This window comes from Mustela putorius, unplaced genomic scaffold (genome assembly GCF_011764305.1).
Source record: "Mustela putorius furo isolate JIRA1106 unplaced genomic scaffold, ASM1176430v1.1 tig00003962_pilon_pilon_pilon, whole genome shotgun sequence".
Classification (NCBI taxonomy): Eukaryota; Metazoa; Chordata; class Mammalia; order Carnivora; family Mustelidae; genus Mustela; species Mustela putorius.
Window position 1 is genome coordinate 20,506,261 of NW_025422106.1, and position 18,085 is coordinate 20,524,345.

The 18,085-nt window shown below is 36.8% G+C and overlaps 1 protein-coding gene and 1 non-coding gene across 2 annotated transcripts in view; one reads left to right on the top strand and one right to left on the bottom strand.

Annotated features, from left to right (window-relative positions):
• Nucleotides 1–18,085, top strand: part of NLK (nemo like kinase) — a 170,613-nt gene that overhangs the window by 81,443 nt on the left and 71,085 nt on the right. The window contains exon 2 of the mRNA XM_004747027.3: nucleotides 16,931–17,060. Within this exon, the coding sequence (XP_004747084.1) occupies nucleotides 16,931–17,060 (130 nt within the window). The remainder of the gene's footprint in view (nucleotides 1–16,930; nucleotides 17,061–18,085) is intronic.
• On the bottom strand, nucleotides 15,092–15,195 carry LOC123389229. The gene has a single exon (XR_006603826.1). It is a non-coding gene; the product is annotated as a U6 spliceosomal RNA (small nuclear RNA).

Sequence of the window (18,085 nt, forward strand, 5' to 3'; positions counted from 1 at the left end):
GGAAAGCAGGAAATACGCAGAAAGACCTGGAAATATACAAAATTTAAATAACATGCTACTAAACAATGAAAGGGTCAACTAAGAAATCAAAGACAAGATAAAAAAAATACATGGAAATAAATGAAAATGAAAACAAAATAGTCCAAAAATCCTTGGATACAGCAAAAGCTGTTCTAAGAGGAAAGTTTATAGAAATACGGGCTTATGCCTCAAGAAGCAAGAAAAATCCCAAATAAACAACCTAATCTTACATCTAAGGGTAAGAGATGTTCTTTTTCTAGAAAAAGAACAACAGGCAAAACCAGTAAAAGGAAAGAAATAATAAAGATTAGAGCAGAAATAACCAAAATAGAAGCTAAAACAGAACAAAAACAAAACATACCCCCCCCCAAAAAACAGTGGAATAGATCAATGAAACCAGGAGTTGGTTTTTTGAAATGACCAACAAAATCAATAAACCTTTAGCCAGCCCCTTCTGAGGGGTGGTGGGGGACGACTCCAAAGAAATCAGAAAGGAAAGGGGGAAAATAACAGCCAACACCATAGAAATACTAAAGATTGTAAGAGACTATTATGTAAAATTAAATGCCAACAAATTGGACAACCTAGAAGAAATGGATAAATTCTTAGAAATATATAATCTCCCAAAACCAAATTGGAACGAAATTGAAACTTTGAGCAGACTGATTACCAGAAATTGAACCAGTAAGCACAAATCTCCCAGCATGCAAAAGTCCAGGGCCACACAGCTTCACAGGCGAATTCTGTCAGACGTTTAAAGAGATCTTAATATGTGTTCTTAATCTATTCCAGAAAGTCAAATACGAAGGAAAACTCCTAATTCATTCTGTGAAGCCAGCATTACCCTGATACCAAAACCAGATAAAGAAAAAAAAAGAAGAAGAACTACAGGCCAATATCTCTGATAAACATAGATGCAAAACTTGTTAATACATTGGCGGACTGAATCCAACAATACATGAAAAAACCATTCACCACAATCAAGTGTGATTTATTCCTGGGATTCAAGGGTGATTCAGTATTTGCTATCAGTGTGACACATCACATCAATAAAAACCATATGGTCATTTCAACAGATGGAAAAAAAAGTGTTTGCAAAAGTACGGTATCCATTCATGATTTAAAAAAAAAAAACCTTTAACAAAGTAAAATTAGAGGGAATATACCTCAACAAGCTGTTCTATAAATGCTATATATAAAAACCCCACACCAACATCAGGATGAGATGCATTTCCTCTAAGGTCAGGAACAAGACAGCAATGGCCACTTTCATCACAGTTATTTAACATAGCACGGGAAGTCCTAGCCACAACAGTCAGACAAGAGAAAGGAATAAAAGGCATCCAAATTGGTAAGGAAGAAGTAAAATTTACACTGTTTACAGATAACATGATACTTTATATAAAACCCTAAAAACCCCTCCAAAAAAACTACTAGAACTGATAAACTCAGCTGGTTGCAGGATGCAAAAATTATTGTGCAGAAATCTATGACATTTTTATATACCAGTCATGAGGCAAACAAATTAAAAAAGCAACCCCATTTACAATATTACTAAAGATAATAAAATACCTTAGAATAAACCTTACCAAGGAGGCAAAAGACCTGTACTCTGAAAACTATAAAACATTGATGAAGGATATTGAAGGCAACACAAACAAATGGAAAGATATTCCATATTCATGGAGTAAAAATAAATAAAAATAAGCATTGCTAAAATGTCCATACTGCCTAGAGCAATCTACAGATTTAATGTAATCCCTATCAGAATGCTAACAACATTTTTCACAGACCTACAACAGACAATCTTAACATTTGTATGGAACCACAGAAAACCCCAAATAACCAAAACAATCTTGAAAAAGAAAAATCTGGAGGTATCACAACTCCAGATTGTAAGTTATACTACAAAGCTGTAGTAATCAGAACAGTAAGGTACTGGCACAAAAGTAGACAGATCAGTGGACTAGAATAGAAAGCCCAAAAATAAACTGACGTTTACATGGTCACATAATCTTTGATAAAGGAGGAAAGAGTACGCAATTAGAAAAAGACAGCCTTTCCAACAAATGGTGTTGGGAGAAATGGACCACTGGCCTATACCATACATAAAGATAAATTCAAAGTGGGTTAAGGACCTGAATATGATACCTGAAACTATAAAAATCCTAGAGAGTACAGACAGTAATTTCTCTGACAGTGGACATACCAACTTTTAAAAAACATGACTCCTGAGGCAAGGGAAGCAAAAGCAAAGATAAACTTTTAGGACTATATAAAAATAAAAAGCTTCTGGGGTACCTGAGTAGCTCAGTCATTAAGCATCTACCTTCGGCTCAGGTCATGATCTCAGGGTCCTGGGATAGAGCCCTGTATCGGGCTCCCTGCTCAGCAGGAAGCCTGCTTCTCCCTCTCCCACTCCTCTTGCTTGTGTTCCCTCTCTCGCTGTGTCTCTGTCAAATAAATAAAATCTTTTAAAAAAGTAAAAATAAAAAACTTCTGCGCAGCAAAGGGAAACCTACTGAAGACAAACCTACTAAAAAGACAACCTACTGAATGGGAGAAGATGTTTGCAAATGACATTTCTGGTAAAAGGTTAGTATCCAAAATATATAGAAACTTTTACAACTCAACATTCAAAAAACAAATAATCCAGTTAAAAACGGATAGAAGACAAACAGACATACAGAGAAAGCCATACATACATACAGAAAACATACAGGCAGGGTGCCTGGCTGGTTCAGTCACTTAAACATCCAAGTCTTGGTTTCAGCACAGGTCATGCTTCCGGGGTTCTGGGACCAAGCCCCACATTGGGCTCTATGCTCATTGTGGAGTCTGCTTGTCCCTCTCCTTCCCCCTTCCCCTCTACTGCACCCTGTTCAGGTGTACCCTCTGTCTCTCTGTCTCTCTCTCAAATGGATGAATAAAATCTTAAGAAAAAAGACATACAGATGGCTAACAGACACATGAAAAGATGATCATCACCCATCACCAGGGGAATGCAAATCAAAACTACAATGAGATATCTGCTCACATATGTCAGAATGGCAAAAATCAAAAGCACAAGAAACAGACCATGTTGATAAGGATGTGGAGAAAAAGGAACCCTCTTGCACTGTTGGTGGGAGTGCAAACTGGTGTATCCACTGTGGAAAACAGTATGGAGGTTCTTCAAAAAGTTAAAAATGGAACTACCCTAGATCTAGTAATTGCACTGCTGGGTATTTATGCAAAAAATATAAAAGCACTAGTTGAAAGGGATACATGCTCACCTATATTTATTGCGGCATTATTTACAATAGCCAAATTATGAAAGCAGCCCAAGTGTGCATTAATAGATGAATGGATAAAGAAAGTGTAGTGTATGTATTTTTATGACTAATTCTTTTTTATGGCTGAAATAATATTCTGTGTGCATGTGTCTGTCTATATATCTATATATAAAATAAGTCAGTTGGAGAAAGACAAATACTATATGATTTCACTCATATGTGGAATTTAAGAGACAAAATAAGCAAAGGAAAGGGGGTAGGCAAGAGAAATAAACCAAGAAACAGACTCTTGACTATTGAGAACAAACTGATAGTTACCAGAGGGGAGGTGGGTGAAATAGGTGATGGGGATTAAAGAATACGTTTATACTGACCACTGAGTAATGTATAGAATTTTTGAACCACTGTATTGTATACCTGAAACTAGTATAACACTGTTATTAACTATACTGCAATAAAAAATAAAAATAAAATAAACATATATTCCTCTATTTACCCACATATTTGCCATTTCTAGTTTTTCATTTCTTCTTGTGGATTTGAATTACCATTGGGGTTATTTCCTGTAAGGCAGATCTGCTGACAACAAATTCTGTCCACCATTTCTTATTTTGTAATGTTTTTATTTTTGAAAGATAGGGTCTTTTTAATTTTTTTTAAGATTTTATTTATTTGACAGTGAGATCACAAGTAGGTAGAGAGGCAGGCAGAGAGAGAGGGGGAAGCAGGCTACCACTGAGCAGAGAACCCGATGCAGGGCTCGATCCCGGGACCCTGAGCCCATGCATGACCTGAGCCAAAGGCAGAGGCCGAACCCACTGAGCCACCCAGGTGCCCTGGATAGGGTCTTTTTTATTGCATATGGAATTTTTGCCTGCTCACTACCACCACTGCAAATATGGCATTCCACTGTCTTCTAACCTCCGTTGTATCTGATGGGAAGTCAGTCAACCATTCTATTGTTTTTACTCATTATTTTCAGGAGTTTGTTTGACTTGATAGATCTTTGACTCTGACCTGTCTAGATGCAGTACTCTTGTGTATATCCTATATGAGATTTTTGAGCTTTTGGGATCTGTACATTTTCATTAACTTTGGGAAACTTTAAACCATTATTTCTTCAGATTTTTTTTCTGCCCTGTTTTTTCACCTTTACTTTTGGTACTCCCATTAGATGTATATTCATACACTCAGTGTTATTGCATAGATTTCCGAAGCTCTGTTCATTTTTCCTCAAACTTCCTGTTCTTGAGATTGTATAATTTCTGTTGATCAATCTTTTAAATTAACTGATTCTTAGGCTATTTCAGATCCACTATTGGACCAATCTACTGAATTTTTCTTTTTCTTTTTCTTTTTTTTTTTTAAAAGACTCTATTCATCCATTTAACAGAGATCACAAGTAGGCAGAGAGGCAGGCAGAGAGAGAGAGGAGGAAGGAGGCTCCCTGCTGAGCAGAGAGCCCGATGCAGGGCTCAATCCCAGGACCTGGGATCACGACCTGAGCCAAAGGCAGAGGCCTCAACCCACTGAGCCACCAAGGCGCCCCTGAATTTTTCATTTCTAATACTGTACTTTTCAACTCTAGAATTTGATTTCTTTCTTTTTTAGTTTGTTTCTATATTGTGATATCCTACTTGTTGTCATTGTCACCATTTAAAAAAATTCTTTAAGCATGATTTCCTATAATTCTTTTTTAAAATTATTTTTATTAACATATAATGTATTATTTGCCCCAGGGGTACAGGTCTGTGAATAATCAGGCTCACACATTTCACAGCACTCACCACAGCACATACCCTCCCCAATGTCCATAACCCAGCCACCCTCTCCCCACCCCCTAGCAATCCTCAGTTTGTTTTGTGAAATGAAGAGTCTCTTATGGTTTGTTTCCCTCATGAGCCCATCTTGTTTCATTTTTTCCTTCCCTACCCCTCAGACCCCTACCCTGCCTCTGAAATTCCTCATTATCAGAGAGATCGTATGATAATTATCTTTCTCTGATTGACTTATTTCACTCAGCATAATACCCTCTAGTTCCATCCACCTCATTGCAAATGGCAAGATTTCGTTTCTTTTGATGGCTGCATAGTATTCCATTGAATATATACACCACGTCTTCTTTATCCATTCATCTATTGATGGACATCTAGGTTCTTTCCATAGTTTGGCTAAAACTAACAAGTCAGGAAACAATAGATGTCAGCAAGGATGCAGAGAAGGGGGAACCCTCCTACAATGTTGGTGGGAATGCAAGCGGGTACAGCTACTCTGGAAGACAGCATGGAGGTTCCTCAAAGAGTTGAAAATAGAGCTACCCTACGACCCAGAAGTCTCACTACTGGGTATTTACCCTAAAGATACAAATATAGGGATCTGAAGGAGCACGTACACCCAGATATTTATAGTGGTAATGTCCTTTAATTCTTTGAACATATTTGTAATAGCTGCTTTTGAAGTGTTACTGAATACAACTTCTGGGCTCACTCAGAAACGATTTCTATTGACTGCTTCTTCTCCTGAGTATGAGTCACATTTTACTGTTTATTCACATGTCTTATAATTCTTTTGTTAAAAATTGGACATATTTAATAATATATTGTAACAACTCTGGATCTGATTCCTCCCCAGCCTCCCTCCCATCTGAGGGTTGTCTTTATTGACATATTGCTGTTACTTGTGTATGTTTGCTTATATTTCAGTAACTTGACTGGACTTAATGTGCACAGTCTTTCTCCCCCATGGGGTACAGCCACTCCAGTTGTTAAAAATTATATTTTAATTTTTAGGCTGGCCTGCTTGGGGTGCCCCTTTGTGTCTCTGTAGCTTAGTGTCAGCTAGTGATTGGTTGAAGATTGTGCTCAAATATCTTGAGCCAGTAAGGCTTCTATCCTTCGATTATGTTAGGGAGCTCATCTAGTTTTCAGCTATGCCCCAGCTTTTATTTTCTCCCAAGCCTCTGAGTTCTTCCCTTCACATGTGGCAAGGCTCTCATTCAATCACGAGTATGTGCAGAGCTTAGGCCCCCTCAGATCAGCTCTGAATATATGAGCAGCCTCCAGTTAGCCAGGGATGTGTAGAGAGTTTACCTAGCCCACTGTGGCTCTCATTTCCAGAATCTCCTTGTTAAATTTCAGGATTTATGTCCCAGCTGGAATAGCAACCTCAGATTCGCAAATTTTTTTTAAAGATTTTATTTATTTGACAGAGATCACAGTAGGCAGAGAGGCAGGCAGAGAAAGAGATGAGGAAGCAGGCTCCCCGCTGAGCAGAGAGCCCAATGCGGGGCTGGACCCCAGGACCCCAGGATCATGACCTGAACCAAAGGCAGAGGCTTAACCCACTGAGCCACCCAGGCGCCCCAGATTTGCAGTTTTTTCTTCTCCAGTTGAGTTTAATGCTTTCATGGTCAATGCTACTGGGTGTGGGGTTTTCATCCTCCACTTCAGATCACATCAGCAACCTCAGGCAGTGAAATTGCTGCGTTTTATGGCCAACTACTGCATGGACTGTGCTTGGGTGGGGGTAAGGAGCAGCCAAGTAGTAACATCACTGACTCTCATTGTTCTTCTTACCCATAGGTCCATAACTTTTCATAAATAAACACTTTTGAATTTGTTGTTTGACTTTGGCTGTTTTTCTGGAGTCCTGAAATGATCGTTTTTGACATTTTGTCCAGTTTTATAGTAGTTTTGAGGGGAAAGGATTTGCTGACCTCTTCAGATTGCCACAGCTGGAAGTCCTGCCTCCTGCTTTATATTTGCAGCATTTTTGGTTTTGGTTATTTTTAAAAGACTAATTAAAAACCTGAAGCACATCTATATATTGTAGCTGCTTCAGCAGTTTGCTTTACAATGGAAGAACTTAGGAGATTGTGATTAGATTAGGGGTGGGACTGTAGTTCTGCTATAATTCTGCTGACAGCACTCTCCTGTGGAATGTTTCTTACTAGCATATTCTTGTGTAATGATGAAGAAAATGTTTATTTTTTTAAGTAAGCAAATTCCTTTGGAATTCTACCAAAACATAAGAAAGATAGTATGTATACTCCTTACTACAAAATAAACCAGTGGCACAAGGAAATACAGGAGAGTATTCATTGGGCTGGTATAGATGTGTATTTTTACAAAAAAAAAAAAAAAAAGAATTGTCCTCTTTAAAAAATTACCTATACAGACTTCAACCTGAAATGCCTTTTTATGCTCAAAAAATAATTTTTTTTAAGATTTTATTTATTTATTTGACAGAGATCACAAGTAGACAGAGAGGCAGGCAGAGAGAGGAAGGGAAGCAGGCTCCCCGCTGAGCAGAGAGCATGATATGAGGCTCGATTCCAGGACCCTGGGATCATGACCTGAGCCCAAGGCAGAGGCTTTAACCCACTGAGCCACCCAGGCGCCCCTATGCTCAAAATTTTAATTGAGAAATTTATCTTTACCTTTTTAGTTATATAATAATAGAAATATATAAATGTACAGAAAACATATAGCTCAGTGATTTATCATAAAGTACACACCTCTGTTGCCACCATTCATATAAAAAATAGGACATCGCTAGCTCACACAAGTCCCTTCTAGTCTCCCCCGTCATCATTGCCTCCCCAAGATAACCACTATACTGATTTTATGGTAACTACTTCCTCTCTGAATAGTTTCTGTCTCTTAAGTATACACCCTAAACATTAGAGTTCAACTTTGCTTATATTTTTAATATTATGGAAACAAAATCTTACATTATTTGTGACTGGTTTCTTTTGTTCAAAATCCGGTGTATGAGATTCATCTATGTTGTTGCACATAGCAGTAGTTCATTTTAATCAATGTAGAGTTTTCCATTATATGAATAGACAACAATTTGTTAATCTGTTCTGTTCATGGATATTTGGATTGTTTCCATTTTTAAGGGTACTGTGAACACACTCATATGTTTAGTGATAAGTGTGCACATTCCTTTGAGGTATACACATTGAAGTCAAGTTTCTGGGTCACATTGTATTTATATCTTCATTTTAGTATATGAAGCCAATCTGTTTTCCATAGCGATTATATCAATTTACATTCCTATTAGCAGTCTATAAGAATTGCCATTGTACCATATTGTCACTAAAAATTTGGTGTTGTCCACTCATTACAGTTTTAATTTTCATTTCCCAAATGACTAATAAGGTTAAGGTCCTTTCATATGTTTATTAGCTGTTTGGATTATCCTTTTTTGTTAAATGCCTATTTAGCACTTTTAAAAATTGGTATGTGTGAATTCTGCATGTCTCTGGATAAGCACTTTATTCCTTATATGTGTAGTACAGATGTCTTCTGCATGACTTGCATTTTACTCTTAACAATGTACGTAAAATGAAAAGAAGTTCTTGAATTTAAAGTAGTAAAATACATGAATTTTTCTTTTGTATTATGATTTGCGTTTTTTGTGTCCTACTGAAGAACTCTTTCCCTGCCCCAGTGTTTTAAAGATATTCTACTACATGTTATCTTCTAAAAGCTGTATGATTTTGCTTCTCACATTTATTATCTACAATCCACCTGGAATTTGTGTACAGAATGAAATAAGAGTAAAGATTCATTTTGTTTTTCCATATGGATATCTAGTTGTTCTATACCATACATTGAAAAGAATGTTGTATCTGTCAGGGTCTAGGGAGGAAAAAGAAACCATACCAGTTATTTAAACAGTTTTTAATGTGTGTGTGGCGGGGAGGTACTGATTACCTGTAAAGTTGTTTGTAAAATTTAAAATTGTAGGTAATAAAAAAGACAAGAAGAGTACACTAACAGCTACCTCCTGCTATAGTTAGAAAAATACCATGGAAGAGCTTGGAATTATTAAGACTTAGAACATCGTGCAGCAGTAATTCAGTTATCTAAGGAGAGAATACAAGCTCACTAGTGCTGGTATCTGGGGTGGAGGATGCAGTGAGGCTTGTTCTGCAAACGGGGACTATAAACTGGGCTCAGCTGCAGTTACAGGAAGGCGTTGCCATGGCTGAAGTGAAGAAGTGTTGCTAGGGTGACCCAGAAACAAGAGACAGGCAGGTAGCCCACAGGAAGGGGCAAGTCCCCTTTTACTCCTACAACTCTGTAGTCTGCTCTAAAGCCCCATATTGGGAGAGCCCAACATGGAACTAGTTGGCAAAACCAAAATGTGGTTTGCGGAGTTGTAGCCGCAATATTATAAAGTTGTGTTTAAACAGATGGGTTTGAACCTGAGAGACAATAGCTTATGGCACAGCCTTCCTTTCTACAAAGACACCTTTATGACAAGCCAAGTGGCTCTCTATATGTGAGAGTCTGTTTTGGGTTCATATTTCCATTTCTTTGGCCTTGCTCCAGAGTTATGTTATCTAAACTATTGTGGCTTTATGTTAAGTTTTCATATGTGGTAGAGCCAATTTTGCCCACCTTCTTCAAGAGTGTTTTAGCAGTCCATGGCATATTTGCATTTCCATAAAGACTTAAAACTAATTTGTGTAGTTCCATGAAAAGAAAACCTTTTGGGGTTTTGGTTGGAATTTCACTGAATCTATAAATCAGTTTGGGGAGAATTGAAATTTTTATAATATGAGTTCTCTAGTCCGTGAATATGTTATGTCTCTTCATTTATTTATATCTTTAATTTCTCCCAATAATGTTTTTTAGTCTTTATGTAGAGGTGTTGCTTACTTAGCTTTTGTTAGCTTTACTCCCAGATACCAGATATTTTTATATTATAAATAGTATCTTTAATTTTTTTCACTTCATTGTTTTTATTTTGAAAAATTTTAAACATGTATTTTCTTTATTTTTGAATAGTTTGACCTCATTACACCGATCACCAGATTCAGTAATTATCAACATTTTCTTCATTTGTTTCAACAGTCCTTGATGAAGTATTTTAAGGGAAATCTTTTTTTTTTTTTTTTTTAAGATTTTATTTATTTGGGCGCCTGGGTGGCTCAGTGGGTTAAGCCACTGCCTTCGGCTCAGGTCATGATCTCAGGGTCTTGGGATCGAGTCCCGCATCGGGCTCTCTGCTCAGCAGGGAGCCTGCTTCCCTCTCTGTCTCTGCCTGCCTCTCCATCTACTTGTGATTTCTCTGTCAAATAAATAAATAAAATCTTTAAAAAAAAAAAGATTTTATTTACTTATTTGACAGACAGAGATCGTAACTAGGCAGAGAGGCAAGCAGAGAGAGAGGAGGAAGCAGGCTCCCTGCCGAGCAAGAGAGCCAGATGCAGGGCTTGATCCCAGGACCCCAGGATCATGACCCGAGCCAAAGGCAGAGGCTTTAACCCACTGAACCACCCAGGCGCCCCAAGGGAAATCTTAAGTCTCTTATCATTTCACCTATGTATACGTAAGTATACATTCCTAGAACATATGGACATTTGATTTATAACCATAATTCCAAGCCATATTCAGATTTTCCTTTTTATTTCAAAATTTACATTTTACTGGTATGTTGGTTGGTATGTTCACTTTACTTTTAACTAACAGCATACTAGGACTTAAATTTTATGTTAAGTAATTATTAAAATATTAGCCTCTAAAATATTAAATAATAAACAATTAAACACAGATTTTTCCAGTCATGTGAACTTTGCATTTCTTTTTTAATTTTTAATTTTTTATTAACATATAATGTACTGTTAGCCCCAGGGGGTACCGGTCTGTGAAACTTTGCATTTCTAAATTCATTATAGTTTTTCAACATCATCAAAATTGTGCTGCTATAAACCTGTGTAAACAAAACCATTCTTTTATTTGGTGTCTTCTATATTTTTAAATCTAATGTGCAACAAAAATTGTCATTCTATAATTTTTTTTTTTTTAATCTCTGTATTTCTCAGTATTCCTATTACCGAACACATCTTTCAAGAAGTCATCGGTGGTATTAAAAGCAAGCACATTTTTGTGTTACATAGTTTTTGTTTTGGTTATCCCTTATAACCCTTTTTCAGCATAAATTGTTAAAATATAAGAAGAAGGTGCAGTTGTGAATTTTTTTCTTTTATCTTTGTACAGAAACCTGTCTTTCATTGCGGGTGGTTCTCCTTCCCATACAATATTCGTGGGTCTGTTTCTAGGAGAGGACTGTGGGCAGTGGGCCATGGAAACTTCCTAGAGTTGGTATGCTAGGCTGTGTCGTGTTCACCCACCAATGTGAGAAAATCCCTACTGAAAAGACAGTGTGGCAACTTTCCTGCAGGCACGTCATACTCCTCACAAAGATATTTGACAGTGACTAAGGAGTAAGAGTCTCTATGTCTTTCCCAGCATCTGGAGCAAGGATGAAATTATTAATTCATGGTTTAAAGGACTAAAATTCTTTCGGGCCAACAAGAATTAATAGAAGAGGATTTTGCATCTATATTTTAACTTAACCAATAATAATTGGTGGGGGGCTGGGGTCTTAAAAGTTAGATCTTATTCATTAGTAACAAGTATTTGAAAATAAATATGACAGCCTGATATTGGGTGATTTGCCTGTGTCTTATTTCTCCTCCCTTACCAGCACCCCTGGGGATCTCACTACAGATCAGAATAGCTCAGGGATGTCTCACCTGCTGGGATCACTGCTATTTATACTTATTTAAACACAGAGTTAGAGGATGTTTAAGTTCATATTTAACTCTTTCAAGTAAATGTAGATGTTTTGCTTCTTCTGATCAATATTGGAATGTAAAGATACAAGGAAAAGAATGAACAATTTTACTGCTTCGGTTTAGCTGTTACATAAGTCTTTTTTCCGGGGCGCCTGGGTGGCTCAGTGGGTTAAGCCGCTGCCTTCGGCTCAGGTCATGATCTCAGGGTCCTGGGATCGAGTCTCGCATCGGTCTTTCTGCTCAGCAGGGAGCCTGCTTTCCTCTCTCTCTCTGCCTGCCTCTCTGTCTACTGTGATCTCTGTCTGTCAAATAAACAAATAAAATCTTTTAAAAAAATAAATAATAAGTCTTTTTTCCTTATAATATCAGATTAACAAATTTGAGGATCAGCTCAGTAGAAGTATCTTGGGGGGAAAAAAAAAGGAACTCTTTCTTATATGTTATATGTAGAACTAACTCAACAAATACCAAATTTGGATGAACATAAAAGAGAAACCAAACATCAGAAAACCCCAACTGATGGAACAAATTACCTAACCATGAGCATCTTTTTTCATAAATCTTTGGGTGGAGGCAGGGAAAGTTTATTCCTCTGAATAATGTGCAACTTTATGAATTATGTCGAAGTACACAAACTATAGCCTGTTAAAATTATGGTTAGAAAGACCAAAGAGATGTAAAAATAAATTCCTCATTCCTTGGGGCGCCTGGTGGCTCAGTCGTTAAGCGTCTGCCTTCGGCTCCTTCGGCTCCTTCAGCTCGGGTTGTGATCCCAGGGTCCTGGGATAGAGCCCCACATCGGGCTCTCTGCTCAGCGGGGAGCCTGCTTCCTTCTCTCTCTCTGCCTGCCTCTCTGCCTACTTGTGATCTCTGTCTGTGAAATAAATAAATAAGATCTTTAAAGAAAAAAAAAATTCCTTATTCCTTAACCTATAGTGTCCTTGAACATATAAAAGGGACTAAGTTACAGATAAGATACATTCTTTTTAAGATTTATTCGTTGTCAGAAATTTTACCTCATAGTTTGTGATTATTTTCTCAAGCTGACTTAATCTAAATACAAGTAAAGATAACTTTTAAGGAAATGAATTTCAAAATGAATGCAAAGGCAATAATCTAAATATTTAGTCTAGTTAGGAGGTTCTGTTACTAAGGTACATACTGTATTGGTACAGTTGACGTAGTAATTGTAGTGTGTATAGCAAAAGATATAGAAGATTGCTGATTACAAGTTTATGTGAATAGAATTAGAAGAACCTGATTTTCTCAATCTGAGTGAAACATTCTCATTATAAATTATTTATTTGCTTTGAATAGTTAAGAACCTGTACCAGAAAAATGAACTTGAAAACTGCTAACCCAAATGGGGGAAAGTTTCTTCTTATAAAATGAATGTAGAGCATATAATTTCTTGGAAATTCTTGCTTAGTAGTTATACTAATCTAAAGCTGTTCTAATGTTGGGTTCAAGTGCTTGGGAATGTATCCCCCAATAAGCTTCACTCTCGTTTTATTCCAGCCCTTCTGCTTGTCCATAATTTAAGCAGATTTGTGGCAATGGTCAGAGTTCCTAGGATTAAGAAAGCTCTACAACAAAACAACCACACCAGATCTAAAAAGCTTTCTATTTTGGTTTTCTGCTCTTTTGGCTGACTATATTTCTCTGAAGAAAGGCTTGTCGATTCTTCTGTTTAAAAAACAGTTGAACTGGTATTTGCAATGCAGAGAAGGATTGATGTACTCTGGGCAGATGTAAGAAAGGATTCTTTTTCCACAGACCTTAAAACTGTATTTTTTAATATACTGTTTAAGAATCAAACATTGATTTAAAACCTAAGAAGTAAATACCTGTTCTAGCATAACTTGATTGCCCATGAAGATAATGAGGTGAAATGACAGATGCACTGTTCTATGTAGGGCTTCCAGTGTTTAGTAGAGAAAGTAACTGACCAGTAAGTGAATTGTAGATCAAGGGACGGCTCCTTTTTTTTCCTGAAATGAGGCAAGTTGCCCTAAATGTTGTTCATTATTTCTACAGCTGGAGCTTCATTAACAAGTACAGTTGGAATAACCAGGGTGTTGCAGACACAGAGGAACTAAGCACGGCAAGCCTTTCCGTAACAAAGAAAATAAAAGAATTCCTGTGTAACAGGCTTCCACACTTATCTGTGTTCTGTGGTACTGTTTGAGCTGAACTAAAGCGTCTGCTACGTCAAGTTGAGAGAACAAACTCAACATGGCGTGAAATTACTGCACAGCCATTCACATTCATTAGTGTTATATTGTTACCAGCCACAGGCATGACTGGCTTTTGCATGAATAATAAAATAAAATTCTACTTTGTGAATTTTACCTTAAAACACTGCAAGGCATAGTACTAACCTTGGGCCAGGAGTAGTAGAGTCAAGACCAATAGAAGTCAGAAGTTGGGAAGAAGTAGTGCTATATGAGGCCTGGGGAAAGGGCCTTGTGTTAAAGCAATTTACTCACTTTTTTAAAACGAGTATTTATGTGTGGACTAGCTATTTGGAGACGTTAAAACTATTAAGCTACCATTTGGCAACCATCATAGTAATAGTTGACTCAGGCAAAAATCATCAATGGATGCTAAAGGTCGTAAGTCAAAGTTTGATGAGGAATAGAACAGTTACACAATTACCAAGGGAAAAAGGAGTAATTTTGCAATGTGGCAACCTGACAGACACCTCATCCAAGTGACCAAAGTTAATCACCACAAACGGGGAAAATTGACATCATGTGCCTCCTAATATGTTCACTGAGAAGACTTCACTTCTGTGAGTTATTCCTGTTAAAAATGCCTAATCTGAATCTAATCATGAGAAAACACCACACAAACCCAAATTGAGGAGCAGTTTACAAATAAGTGGCCTGTACTCTTCAAAAATGGCAGTGTCATCAAAGACAAAGGAATGCTAAGTAACTATTCTACATTAAGGAAATCTCAAGAGACACTGGCAACAATGTGTGGTCCAAAATTTTCCTTCCTTCCTATTTCATTGACATTTTTGTCTTCTAGTCTAGTTAAAGAAGTGGTGTACTGAACAGGAAAAAAATACTTTTAACAGTCTGAATGTAATACTATATCCAGTTTCCTTCTTATTTTATGTTTATGTGTATTTTTAGGCAATGTTGTAGATCTGTTTTGGGTTTAGGTTGTTTTTTGTTGTTCTGTTTTTGTTTTTAATATGGGACACTTCACAAATATGCATGTTATCCTTGTACAGGGGCTGTGCTAATCTCTGTTATGTTCTAGTTTTAGTATATGTGTTGCTGAAGCCAGCACTGGGTAGGTGTTTTTTAAGCGTTAATCGCCAATGTTAAGTTCAAGTTCAAGCTATTGAAAACCTAAAAATTATAATTCTTAATTTTTTTATCAGATTTTTAGTCAACAGAAGAAGAGTCCTCATGCTATTTTTTTTTTTTAAGATTTTATTTATGTATTTGACAGAGAGAGATACACCGAGAGAGGGAACACAGTAGGGGGGGGTGGAACAGGGAGAAACAGGCTTCCCACTGAACAGGGAGCCCTGTGTGGGGTTCAGTCCCAGGACCCTGGGATCATGAACTGAGCCTACTCCAGGCACCCCCTCATGCTGTTTAAATAGTAGAATGCACCATTTAAAAGTTTTCATGAGCACTTAGGAAGTAAATGATCACTAAGATCACAAAGATGAATTTATAAAGAAGTTGTGGTATTCGTAAAGAAGTTTGGTATAGTCTTTAGACAGGTTAGTAGGTAACAGGAATGCTTCGTTTTCAGGAAAGCAATTTGATAAGTGATTTCTTGTGGACAAGATGAAGAAATAAACTAGGTGGTTGTAGTTAAATAAGTAATTCAATAATAATTGGATGTTAGGCTCATAGATGGTTTCTAGTGTTGTATCTGTTGTAGAGATCTATTCTGTCCTGTTCTAAGTTTTAATAACTTGGATAAAGTCATTGATAACCTCTGGAACAGACTTCTAAATGACACAAATCTGGGCAGGATAGCCAAAGCATTGGGTGACTGAAACTGGAACTGAAAGATGATGGTAGCTGAGAATGACAAGCAGGAATCAGCAAAATAAATTTGACAGAAATAAATTCTACAAGGACAACCAGTCGTATATATTGGGTGGAAGGAAAAGAAACGTTAAGATTCATGGAGAATCACTTATAAAATGGTCAGTTGGCCATATTTAACATTTATTGCTTTGTTTCCTTTCACTATTTAATATGTATCATTTGGGTCCAGTGAGAAAAATGGAAACCATACTAGTATGTCAAACATAGGGAAATGTAATTCAAGGAATTGGTTATACAAGTGTTAGAAGACTAAAAGATTTTTTTTTAAAAATGGGGGGGAGGGGACACTGAGCTATTAAAGAAAAACTACAGGAGGCACAGTTACCATACCAAGAGGCTTATAAGAAGCAAAAGGGAAGAGGTCTTCATAATCTAGAAGCTATGGCCCTAAGTTGACACTTGGACTTCTGAGGAGGGGATACTGTTCAGCTACTGGTAGGATTGAAATCCATATTACTAAAAGATGTTCATTTATGTAAGAAGCCAAAATAAGTAAATTAAGTCTGAATTCTCTATGTTTAACTAAACGAAATGACATCTGAATGAACATCTCTTCCATCTTGAATTTGGTTCCAAAAATGAAGCATAAAACTAATTGGACTTAAGTTGTATTAATCTGTACTCACCCCTCATTTTTAAAATGGCTTTACCACCAAAACCCTCCTACCTGAGATGAATTGTTAAGTGACCTCTCAGAAAAAGTGTTTATAAAAATTTAGAGAAGGATTAAAAAAAAAAAAGCATGGCAATTAAGTTGGATGGCCAAAACATTCTCTTTGATTTTAAGTGTGTACTTGTTTTAAATCTTCTTTCTCACTGATACTTTTAAACATTAAGTGGATTGAGTAGTCTAAGATAAAGATGATTGTCATGTTCTGAAACATTGAAAAACAAAGCTTGGAATTGATTTCTTTTTTCTTTTTTTCCTTCTCCCCCAAATATTGCTTCTTTAGGTCAGTAACAGATCCAAGAGATGGAAAGAGAGTAGCACTCAAAAAGATGCCCAACGTCTTCCAGAATCTGGTCTCCTGCAAAAGGGTCTTCCGGGAATTGAAGATGTTGTGTTTTTTTAAACATGATAATGTAAGTGAAGTTGATGTTTGAGATAGACTGTTTCCTATGCATGCTTAATTGTATTAGTAGAAAGCAAAAGAGAGTTAAAAAGGGAATGTGTAAGTTATTAAGTTTAGGAACCTGAGACAAATTAGACTATTTTTTGTGAACAATGAGCAAATTTATGTGAATTCTAAGGTGTATCAATCAACAGATAAATATTAATTGATGTAAAACAAATGTTAATAGTTAGCTGAGGAACGATCCTAATATTAAACATAAAAAGAGTGCAGTATGTACTATGAGTGATTTAAGTGGAAATAATTGGTCCCTGATTTTTTTTTTTTAAGATTTTATTTATTTATTTGCCAGAGAGATAGAGTACAGGCAGGCAGAATAGCAGGCAGAGGCAGAGGGAGAAGCAGGCTCCCCTCGGAGCAAGGAGCCCGATGTGGGCCTCGATCCTAGGACACTGGGATCATGACCTGAGCCAAAGGCAGCTGCTTAACTGACTGAGCCACCCAAGCATCCCGGTTCCTGATTTTAAATGCTTTATTCTTAACTTTTAATATTTTAAATCAGAGATTAATATAAAAATGTAGGGAAACAGTTTCTTTTCTTAAAAACCAATATAGCTGTTAAAGTAACATAGGTTAGCTTATTTATGGCTGTGTTTAGAGGATACTCATGGTGTACTCACTCATGATGAAGAGAATCACTGTGGTTTGAGAGATAGTTTCTCCTCAATCCCGAAGTAAACGTTTGATACCTCTAAAACTTACCTGGGGATGTTATGTTAGCATTAGACTCAAGTTTTCGATTTCATGTGAAAAGAAAAACTGCCTCACATTCTTCATCTGGTATTCAACCTATGTTATTTAAATTGCCAAAATAAGAACTTTATCAGAAATACAATAATTACTTGTGAGTCTGACTGCTTGTTTGCCCAGGAACTTTAGAACTTTGGCCAAAGTGTAAGTCTCACTTTAAGAGAGAAATTTGGAAAAGTTTGAGGTGTTTGGTAAAACTAGGAATATCAAATAGATAGGTTTATT